The sequence below is a fragment of the Rhizophagus irregularis genome, chromosome 7 (assembly GCF_026210795.1).
Source record: "Rhizophagus irregularis chromosome 7, complete sequence".
Taxonomy (NCBI): Eukaryota; Fungi; Glomeromycota; class Glomeromycetes; order Glomerales; family Glomeraceae; genus Rhizophagus; species Rhizophagus irregularis.
Window position 1 is genome coordinate 548,372 of NC_089435.1, and position 11,214 is coordinate 559,585.

At 24.5% G+C, this 11,214-nt stretch overlaps 2 protein-coding genes across 2 annotated transcripts; both read right to left on the reverse strand.

Annotated features, from left to right (window-relative positions):
* Positions 1-5,518: 5,518 nt before the first annotated feature.
* Positions 5,519-6,495, reverse strand: OCT59_026955 (uncharacterized protein; the record flags this gene model as incomplete). The annotated part of the gene is made up of 7 exons (XM_066136607.1): positions 5,519-5,550; positions 5,620-5,676; positions 5,787-5,846; positions 5,919-5,957; positions 6,031-6,081; positions 6,152-6,163; positions 6,234-6,495. The coding sequence occupies 7 exons, from the start codon at positions 6,493-6,495 to the stop codon at positions 5,519-5,521; spliced, it is 513 nt and encodes a 170-aa protein (XP_065993078.1).
* Positions 6,496-8,806: 2,311 nt separating this feature from the next.
* Positions 8,807-9,790, reverse strand: OCT59_026956 (uncharacterized protein; the record flags this gene model as incomplete). The annotated part of the gene is made up of 7 exons (XM_066136608.1): positions 8,807-8,838; positions 8,908-8,973; positions 9,084-9,143; positions 9,215-9,253; positions 9,322-9,372; positions 9,447-9,458; positions 9,529-9,790. The coding sequence occupies 7 exons, from the start codon at positions 9,788-9,790 to the stop codon at positions 8,807-8,809; spliced, it is 522 nt and encodes a 173-aa protein (XP_065993079.1).
* Positions 9,791-11,214: the final 1,424 nt, after the last annotated feature.

Sequence of the window (11,214 nt, forward strand, 5' to 3'; positions counted from 1 at the left end):
TAACGAATTTTATTGGCCAGATTTATTTCGTACAACATTTATCTTTGAAAAATTTTCATAAAAAAAAATATAAAGAAACACTTTATAAAATTTATTGTTGGTTTTTTTTATTAAAATTAGCGATGAAATTATTTATTATTTTAGAAATTTGACAATAGTTCTTTGTATTAATTATAATAATTGCAATAAAAAGATAATTTTTATAATGTATTAAATAGAAAAGTCTTATTCAAACTTGATAGTTTACCTTTATACTTCCAGGTTGTAAAAAAAATTGTATTTAATATATAAAAAAAGCGTTTTTATATTCACAACAAAGTAAAATATAATAAAATTAAGAAAATAGAATAGAAAAACTATAATAAAAGAATAATATAAAATTTCAAAGAAATTACTGGAAATAAACACAAAACACGCTAATACTAACAGGTGAGGCTGTGAAAATATTATTTTTATCGATATTATTATTAGATTAATAGTACAAAGTCACGTTACCGAAAATTTTTTTGTGGTGTTCTAACTGCGCGAATCCAATTTCTATCACTGCAGTAGCAACTTTAAGATTATTAATTAAAAATAAAAAAAAAAATGAAAAAGAGGATATAAAAAGATTAGTCCGTTGATTTTATTTGAATCGCATCATTGCTGACTAACGTAATTCCGATTTGTGCTTACCACCACAGCATCTCACTGAACCCAATCTAAACCCAAAAGATAAAAAATATCGTTATACATGTGCCATCAAAACTCGCCATCCGATTTTGAAGTTAATGAAGATCAATTTGATGATAAAATATTAATTTTAATTTAATAGTTAATTAGAAAAAAAAATCCCAATTTTGCTGATCAAGCCTAAAGAATAAATAAAATTAATTTATAATATTTACTAAAAAATGCAGCGGCAATGCATTTTTTTAAACATTTAATTACTTATAATACCTATAGTAATAATAATTATCAAAAAAGAAATATTCAATAATTCTTTTTCTATTTTTTTTTTAACACCAAATCTGGCATAGATTGATAATTTTTTAAATACCAAAGTATAAAGTTATCCAACCATTTTTAGAATTGATCGACTGATTCACTAATACAAATCAACCCTTTCCAATTGCCAAATAAAACCTTAAAACTTTTTGAATGATTATTCTCAGAATAACCCTGTAAAAAAGGTTGATCTGGTTTTATATTCCATCTTTTTTCCGTAAAAGGTTCATATTTCCAATTATTTACATTTTCCGTGAATGGAACCGTGAAAGGCTCATTTTTACGGAGTTTTACAGAAATAACGGATAAAATTTTTTATAGCTTTAACTTTTTTAGGGTTTATATATTCTTTTATGAGTTTGTAAGATTTAATATATGTTAGTACTAGTGTTTTAATATTAGTGAGAATGTACAATTTTTGAATGAATCCTTTTACTTTTCGTAATAATAATCTAACATTATGGTCATAAAATATATTATATAAGTAGAAATATGAATAAAAAAATCTATACGAACGCTTTTATTGTAATATAACTTGTACATTTATACCTAAATGTAAAACAACATAATATATTATGTGATTATTTCTGAGTGACCAATATATTTTTTAAGTTGTTATTTCAATTCGATACTATTTTAATTTTATCGTTATATCAAAAATATCTTCCCATTTTGTATTTCATTACTTTTTTAAATGTGTCATTTTTTTCAAGGTTCTGAAAATATAAAAATAACTTTTCATGATATTTATTTAAATTTTCAAAAGAAAAAATGATTACAGTTCTAAAATTTGTTATCGATACGTGTAAATATTTTTGAATATATTACAAATTTTTAAAACCTTTCATTTATAATAAAAAATTTCGTACACTTCCGGGTACAGCGTACCTATAACTATATGAATCACGTAAAAAATTTTACTATTTTTATTATATTTTAATACAATTATTAAATAAAATAAAGTTAACAGGAGAAGTTTAATAATCGCTAAAATCGGTTAATACCCCTTTTTACTGGATCATCTCATCATGTGATATGATATCCACTTACAGAGTTAGTCGCTAAAATTCCACGTCTTCAACTTCATTATGGAGGAACATAAGATTCTGACGCTAATTTAAATTATAAATGATTTATTTTTGAACCATTTTGACCAAAAATAAGTTAATTTTGGTTCTTATTTTGTTTTTAAACCTTTATTTAGTTTTAGTTTGGCTTTTTATTTATTTATTTTTTTTATCTTTTACACTTGCACAGTTTTACATATATATCCCATAGTGCGAATTTTTAAATAATTCCCTTAGCCAAAAGAGTTACTACATATTGTTTTTTTTTGTTCATTAAAAAAGTTTGTATAATAAAAAACACGAAATTCTAAAAAAATTTTTTTTTATTAATAACGAAGCCCGTAAAATTAATTATAGATTGCCAATCATTTTCTCCTGTTCGAATAAATATCATTAATATTGCTGAAAATGACATTAAAAAAGGTATTATTTAAATTGTTACGTTGGTATGATAATCAATTTACTAATCATACCGTACCTACTGTTTTGCCGCATACTATCATTAAAGTTGCAGGTACAGTACGAAGCCAAAATATATGAAGATTGTACTTGTAATAAATAACACAAGCCTGATTATTAACAAGGTGTTCAAATTGCGTCCAGCTGACAAGAAGCTATTTATTAAAATTTCAAAAAATAATAATTCCATTTATTCATTACGTACTATATAATAAAATTATCAACCCCACTTTCTTTATATATTGTAAAAAATATATTTGATATTATATTTTTTTTTTATAAACATGCAAAAATTTGCTATCTAAATTTATAAAAAAATTTTCTGAAACTTGATAATTAGATTTTTTACAATAATAAAGTCATTCTTCCCAATTTTTTAAATTTTCTTTCAATGAATCAAATTCTAATGGAATTGAGATCAGCAGATAAAACAATCATAAATTATTCGTACCTCTCACTCCATATCGTACCGTATCGCATTATATAGAGTTATTTATATATATACTATATATGTAAACCATATCTCTTCGACCTGTGTATAATATTAGTATAGATATAAATTTCATTAATCTTCATAAGAGTACATTCATATTGTCACGTCACTACTTGTTTTACCTCCTTAACATCCTAGTTAATGATATATTGTATAATGAGTTTGACCTTGATGTCATTTTTTTTTTTGATAATTGTATGAATTTTTTGTTTTTATTTCACACCTTTTTTCTCATTTTGTAACTTTCCTGACTATTTTAACTAAAATCATTTAGCACGAACATAATTAGATATGTAAATTTAGTATTTGTATTAAAAAATAAATTTGGTCGGTCGATTAAACAATCCTTTTAGCTCTTTTAGTCTAATTGATGAGAGAATTTGTATGCTGTGTGCAGTATGCTGTAACAGCTGATTTTTTCTAGTATATCGTATATAAAAGAATAACCTATAGAGACGTACAGTAGATCGAAACTTTATTATTAAACAAAAATATTTTTGTAATAATTATACATATCATAAGGGGATTTGATTCACGGGTTAAAATTACTTTATTGCCTTTTGCGGAGGTCGTCTAAAGCAGGGGCAAATCACGTGACTTCGAAAAAAATTGTTTTCATAAAATAAAACTTTTTACCATATATTCAACCATTCTAAACACACATCCTAAATGCATTTTTGCCTGCTCTGCAAGTTTACTTAGAGCGCAGAGTAGGGTTTTGAATGCTGTTTTTGATTTATTTGACTTTTTCAATTTCGTTATCCATTTTTGGATATGATCGGCAAAGTTTCGTTCATTCATATGTAAAGTCAAAAACAATATTCATAATCCACTTTTTTTCCTTAAGTAAACTTGCAAAGCAGATAAAAATACGCTTATATTATGATTTTAAAGTTTCTATTAATCTTTCTTTATAAAAAATTAATCTAATTAAAATTACACCGAATCACGTGATTTGCCCCCGCTTTAGACGACCTCCTTTTCCTTTTTTGCGTAATACTAAACTGATCAGCAAACACAAGATTTCACATATCAATTAAAAAAATTTTTTTTTTTTGAACTTCACAACGTTAAAAAAAAATATTTTATAAAAAAACCGTGTTTTAACCCATCCGACATAGTCACAATCCATCCGACTTAGGGAGTTAGGGTATGTCAGTTTGTGAGTTGTATGAATATTTAGTGCTGGAGATTTTTTTTATTCTTTTGACTAGTTTTCTGTTTCTTTTTTTTTCTTTTTACCTTTTAGATCTAAGAATTTTTGTAAAAAATATTGTTCTAAATTCCCCCTTTTTTGCTTATATAGGTTCATTTGAGAAGACTTATTGTAAGGATATTTTGAAAGTGAATTTTTGAAAAGAGTTTGGGTGGTTATCTTTATATTTTATTATTTTTTTGTCATAAGTGTTGAGCGTTCAAATGTTTATTTTTCTTATTATACTTAAATTTAAGTATTATAAATACTGTAATATATTAAATTTATAATTTAAAAATCAATTTTTAAGTTTTAACTTGTAGACTCATATACTACTACTTGTGTACTTTTTAAAATTAGAAATTAAATTAAAAAGAAAGCGAAAGTAAAAAAACATTTTAGCGTTATCATATGATGTTACATCGATCTACGTATCATAAATCTGGCCAAAATTATGTATAATTCCAGCCAAAATTAAAATCGTATCAAAATTGTATTTTTTTTAATCACATCTTTATGGATATCGTGCAACGCATCCTTAACTTTTCTGTGCCTGCATAATGCAAAAATTCAGCATATTTAGGCGATGAAACAAATCCGCCGATATGTACTTCTTCAAAATATAAAAATACATTTAAATTTAATAATTTCTATTTATAACGGTAGTTATCAATCTTATTATTAACCGAATGAGGAAATGAGATTTCAGATAGCTTAGATAACACATCAAGTCTTGCTATTTGTTCAGACGTCAGTCTAAAAAAATTAAAAATCAAAAAAATTTAATAAGCCAAAAAAAAAGCAAATACATTTTTTTACCAAACATCATACTCACTTGAATTCAAGTGTTTTAAGATTCAAGTTGAGTAACAGTTGTAGAATTAATTATTTATCTAACCTAATTCAAAGTAACCTAAAATAAAAAAATTTTCACGTCAATTAAAAAAAAATTACTTTATATAAATTATAAATAATTACTTAAGCGGGAGTTCTATTAAATTTCCGATACAATCATTTAAAATTTTCCAATTTTTTTATTTTTTGCAGTATCCGCAACTACTTGATCGCAACATCCTGATTTTGGATCATTATAAAAGTTTAAAATAGCTAATTTTTTATGGTATTACATATTATGACATTACGTGATTTGTTATATAGATCATAATTTAGTTTATAAAAAAGAAATTGTTTAATTTTATTAAATCATATATAACTTATAAATAAAGTGAATTATTCAAATTACAAACTAAGAAACCTGCAAATATTGCTACTCTAAACCTTAGTGTTTAAATAATTCTAAATAACTAATAATAAAATTTAATTTAAAAGATAATTAAGATCCATCTTACCTAAAAATTGGTTATTATAAGTTAATATTAATAATAGTACGCAAGAAGATATTCTAAAAATATACTTACAGTCAGAAACTTTTAATTCAGCCTGTTCTTCTGAATGAAAATTGGGATCATCATCATCTAACTTTAAGATTAAAATAAAATTGTAAGTATCCTATTTTATTACACGTATAATTCTTAAATAATTTTATAATAACGAAATAAAATTTCTTAGATCTAGAAATAATTACCTTTATCATTATTATCTAACTTTATTTTTTTAGGGTTAATAGTTAAATCATCTTGTCCTTCTACTTTTAAGTAATAGAAAATCAATTATTTTTACTTACAGCTGACAAACATTTCATAAAATAACTCATTACCATTAAAATAAATTCTTTTATTAGATTCGTCTTTTACTTCTTAAAAAAAAAAATAAATAAACTGTTAAATTATTTCAATTAAGAAATTTCAAAATTTTGTATTAATTATTACCTGTAATCATGCCATCTTGTAAATCAAAGTCAAATTGTATACTATGATAAGCTATAAAACAAACGTTATAAATACTATACTTTTCCATATATAATTTGTTTTGACAAATATTGATGATTACCTTCTTGTTCTTCTATTAAATAAAAATATAGATGACCAGCTATTATGATGTTAACTAATCTTGATAAATAAATTTTTTTTACCTTTTGTTGCATTTCTTGGTTCAGGCAAATCTTTAAAATAATAAACTCTGCTACTAGAATTTCTAAAAAAGGAGTTAATAGAGTTAGTAGAACTAATACTAAAATTTGTATTTAATTGAAAGTTGTCTATGCTTGTAATGTTATTTGTCTGTTGTTCATCATTTTCATTAATAAGATATGATCTATATAAAGATTTTATTTCATCATAAAGAGTATCAATATCAGGTCTTTTTGATGGGTCAGCATCCCAACATTGTTCCATTAGTTCTTTATATTTTAAAGGAGTTCCCGGTATTATTCTTGGCCTCATTCCATTTATTATTTTCAGTGTAAGATCATAATTATGTTTATAAACAAAAGGTGGTTGTCCGGATGAGATTTCCCACATAAGCATACCAATACTATATACATCAGACGCAAAAGAATATTTCATTTTTACAATAACTTCAAGAGCTATATAAGGAAGATTTCCATATATACTATTTAATGGTTTATCAGCTGGTCCACAAAACCCAAGATCGCTTATACGAACATCTATTTTACCAAATAATATATTTCCAGAATGCAAATCTCTGTGAATTGCATTTTCTTTATGAATTCTAGATACACCATACAATATATGATAAATAATATGAATTCTTCTTTTCCATGTGAGTTTATTATTATTTTGTTGTAAATATTCTCTTAAATTATTATGCAATTCAAACATTACAAGCATATAATTCCCATCTGATGGATCTTTTGTTATACCATAGCATTGAACAACATGACCATATTTGTTACTTATAGATAAATGAGATTTACACTATAAAAAATAATGGATATTACTATATAGTAATTATTTTAATCACTTTTTCAAATAATTTTAAATTACATACCTCTTCAAACCAACTTTTATTAGCACTTTCAACATTTTCTAACTTTTTGAGTACTACATAATGTCCTTCATATCTTTTTAATTGTTTTTCTTTTGAATCCCATTCATCATAATGTCCATCAATCCAATATGCTTCATAAATTTCAGAACATCCACCTTTAGTTAAATATTCAATATTTTGTAATTTATCATATGGGATCCATTCTACTATTCTATTTGGTTTAAGTGTTTCCATTTGACATTGTTGTATTAAATTATCAATATCATTATTTCCAGATGTCCAGTTTGAAAATTTTGATTTTAAATAATTTCGAACACAATGTTCACAGTATAATGTAGCTAAACATTCATCATGACAATTTTCACAAATTCTTTTTGTTCCTTCATTATAAAAAATTTTATAATAGTCAAATTCTTTATTTAATAATTTCACTGCATTTGATTTTTCATCTTTTGTAAGAGATTTGTCATCAAGAATAGTTTGTTGCATAAATTCAAGTCGTTTATCTATGGTATCTTGAGTATTATAATCTGTTAATGCATATGCTCTATGACATGCAGCAAAAACTATGTTTTCTCGAATAGAAGTCATAATGTGAGATAAACATAAATTTTTTTTTTATTAAAAATGAAATTTATGGATTAACAAATTCCGGAGCGAGTTTCACAAAATTTCGTAAACAAAGCAAATATTAATTAGACGAGTTAATTGTCACGCTCATGCATAATATAAATAAATATTGTACAGTACAGGTGATAAACAGAGTGATGATTAATGTGGTGAACTTGCAGGGGCTGCAGGGGCTGCAGGTGCATAAATCAAAAACGTTCAAATAAAGAATGGTCAATCACGCTATTGAAATTTTAAATCACGTGAGTCACGTGAACCAAAGAAATAACGAAACAAATTGTAAAAGGAAAAGATTACGTAATTTGAAAATTTACACACAATATTTGTACGTTTATTATCGCAGTGTAATTGAACAAATTAGTGAGAATTTCTGTTATAACTTGATTTATATCAAATAAATCTTCTAAAGTTGATTTATAGACAAATTACAGTTTAGTAAAGTAGTTGGTGCTTCAAATCAAGCGATTATAACATTCGAATAATTATATAAAAACGATCTATTGTCGATTAATAAGAAACCATGGTTTAAAGTTAAACAAGTCGCACGCGTGTCCCACTACATCATAACTCTATACAGTATCGTTGTCATACTTTATCATATTGTTTCTGATATATTACAAAAATTTATATAAAATAAATAATGAATTGGAAGAAAAAAGATTTGCAAATTTGTTTATAAACAGAATAATTCTACTACATATCACAGAATTAATACTTATAAATTCTAATTTTTTTTTATAAAAAAGGTACGTCAAAAATTAATTTTTTTTTCTGATAAAATTTTATAAATATATTATTTTATTAGTACGCAAAAAAATTCAAAAAAGTGTTTATCTATTATAAAAGTTTAAAATAGCTAATTTTTATGGTATTACATATTATGATATTACGTGATTTGTTATATAGATCATAATTTAGCTTATAAAAAAGAAATTGTTTAATTTTATTAAATCATATATAACTCATAAATAAAGTGAATTATTCAAATTACAAACTAAGAAACTTGCAAATATTGCTACTCTAAACCTTAGTGTTTAAATAATTCTAAATAACTAATAATAAAATTTAATTTAAAAGATAATTAAGATCCATCTTACCTAAAAATTGGTTATTATAAGTTAATATTAATAATAGTACGCAAGAAGATATTCTAAAAATATACTTACAGTCAGAAACTTTTAATTCAGCCTGTTCTTCTGGATGAAAATTGGGATTACTTATATCATCATCATCTAATTTTAAGATTAAAATAAAATTGTAAGTATCCTATTTTATTACACGTATAATTCTTAAATAATTTTATAATAACGAAATAAAATTTCTTAGATCTAGAAATAATTACCTTTATCACTATTATCAAACTTTATTTTCTTAGGGTTAATAGTTAAATCATCTTGTCCTTCTACTTTTAAGTAATAGAAAATTAATTATTTTACTTATTGCTGATAAATAATTCATAAAATGACTCATTACCATTAATGTAACTTCTTTTAATAGATTCGTCTTTTACTTCTTAAAAAATAAATAAAATATTAAATTATTTCAATTAAGAAATTTCAAAATTTTGTATTAATTATTACCTGTAATCATGCCATCTTGTAAATCAAAGTCAAATTGTATACTATGATAAGCTATAAAAACAAACGTTATAAATACTAGTATACTTTTCCATATATAATTTGTTTTGACAAATATTGATGATTACCTTCTTGTTCTTCTATTAAATAAAAATATAGATGTCCAGTTATTATGATGTTAACTAATCTTGATAAATAAATTTTTTTTACCTTTTGTTGCATTTCTTGGTTCAGGCAAATCTTTAAAATAATAAACTCTGCTACTAGAATTTCTAAAAAAGGAGTTAATAGAGTTAGTAGAACTAATGCTAAAATTTGTATTTAATTGAAAGTTATCTATGCTTGTAATGTTATTTGTCTGTTGTTCTTCACTTTCATTGATGAGATATGATCTATATAAAGAACTTGTTTCATCATAAAGAGTATAGATATCAGGTCTTTTTGTTGGATCAGCATCCCAACATTGTTCCATTAGTTCTTTATATTTTAAAGGAGTTCCCGGTATTATTCTTGGTCTCATTCCATTTATTATTTTTAGTGCAAGATCATAATTATGTTTATAAACAAATGGTGGTTGTCCGGATGAGATTTCCCACATAAGCATGCCAATACTATATACGTCAGACGCAAAAGAATATTTCATTTTTACAATAACTTCGGGAGCTATATAAGGAAGATTTCCATATATACTATTTAATGGTTTATCAGCTGGTCCACAAAATCCAAGATCACTTATATAAGTATCTCCATTATATAATATGTTTCCAGAATGCAAATCTCTGTGAATTGCATTTTCTTTATGAATTCTAGACACACCATACACTATATCATCAATAATTTGAATTCTTCTTTTCCATGTAAGTTTATTATGATTTTGATGTAAATATCCTCTTAAATTATTATCCAATTCAAACATTACAAGCATATAATTCCCATCTGATGGATCTTTTGTTATACCATAGCATTTAACAATTTGACCATATTTGTTACTTATAGATAAATGAGATTTACCCTATAAAAAATAATGGATATTATTATATAGTAATTATTTTAATCACTTTTTCAAATAATTTTAAATTACATACCTCTTCAAACCAACTTTTATTAGCACTTTCAACATTTTCTAACTTTTTGAGTACTACATTATGTCCTCCATATCTTTTTAATTGTTTTTCTTTTGAATCCCATTCTTCATAAAATCCATCAATCCAATATGCTTCATAAATTTCAGAACATCCACCTTTAGTTAAATATTCAATATTTTGTAATTTATCATATGGGATCCATTCTACTATACTATCTGGTTGAAGTGTTTCCATTTGACATTGTTGTATTAAATTATCAATATCATTATTTCCAGATGTCCAGTTTGAAAATTTTGATTTTAAATAATTTCGAACACAATGTTCACAGTATAATGTAGCTAAACATTCATCATGACAATTTTCACAAATTCTTTTTATTCCTTCATTTTCAAGAATTTTATAATAGTCAAAATCTTTATTTAATAATTTTACTGCTGCATATGATTTTTCATCTTTTGTAAGAGATTTGTCAGCAAGAATAGTTTGTTGCATAAATTCAAATTGTTTGTCTATGGTATCTTGAGTATTAAAATCTGTTAATGCAAATGCTCTATTAATTGCATCAAAAACTATGTCTTCTCGAATAGAAGTCATAATGTGAGATAAACATAAATTTTTTTTTTTATTAAAAATGAAATTTATGGATTAACAAATTCCGGAGCGAGTTTCACAAAATTTCGTAAACAAAGCAAATATTAATTAGACGAGTTAATTGTCACGCTCATGCATAATATAAATAAATATTGTGCGGTACAGGTGATAAACAGAGTGATGATTAATGTGGTGAACTTGCAGTTTCTGCAGGTGCTGC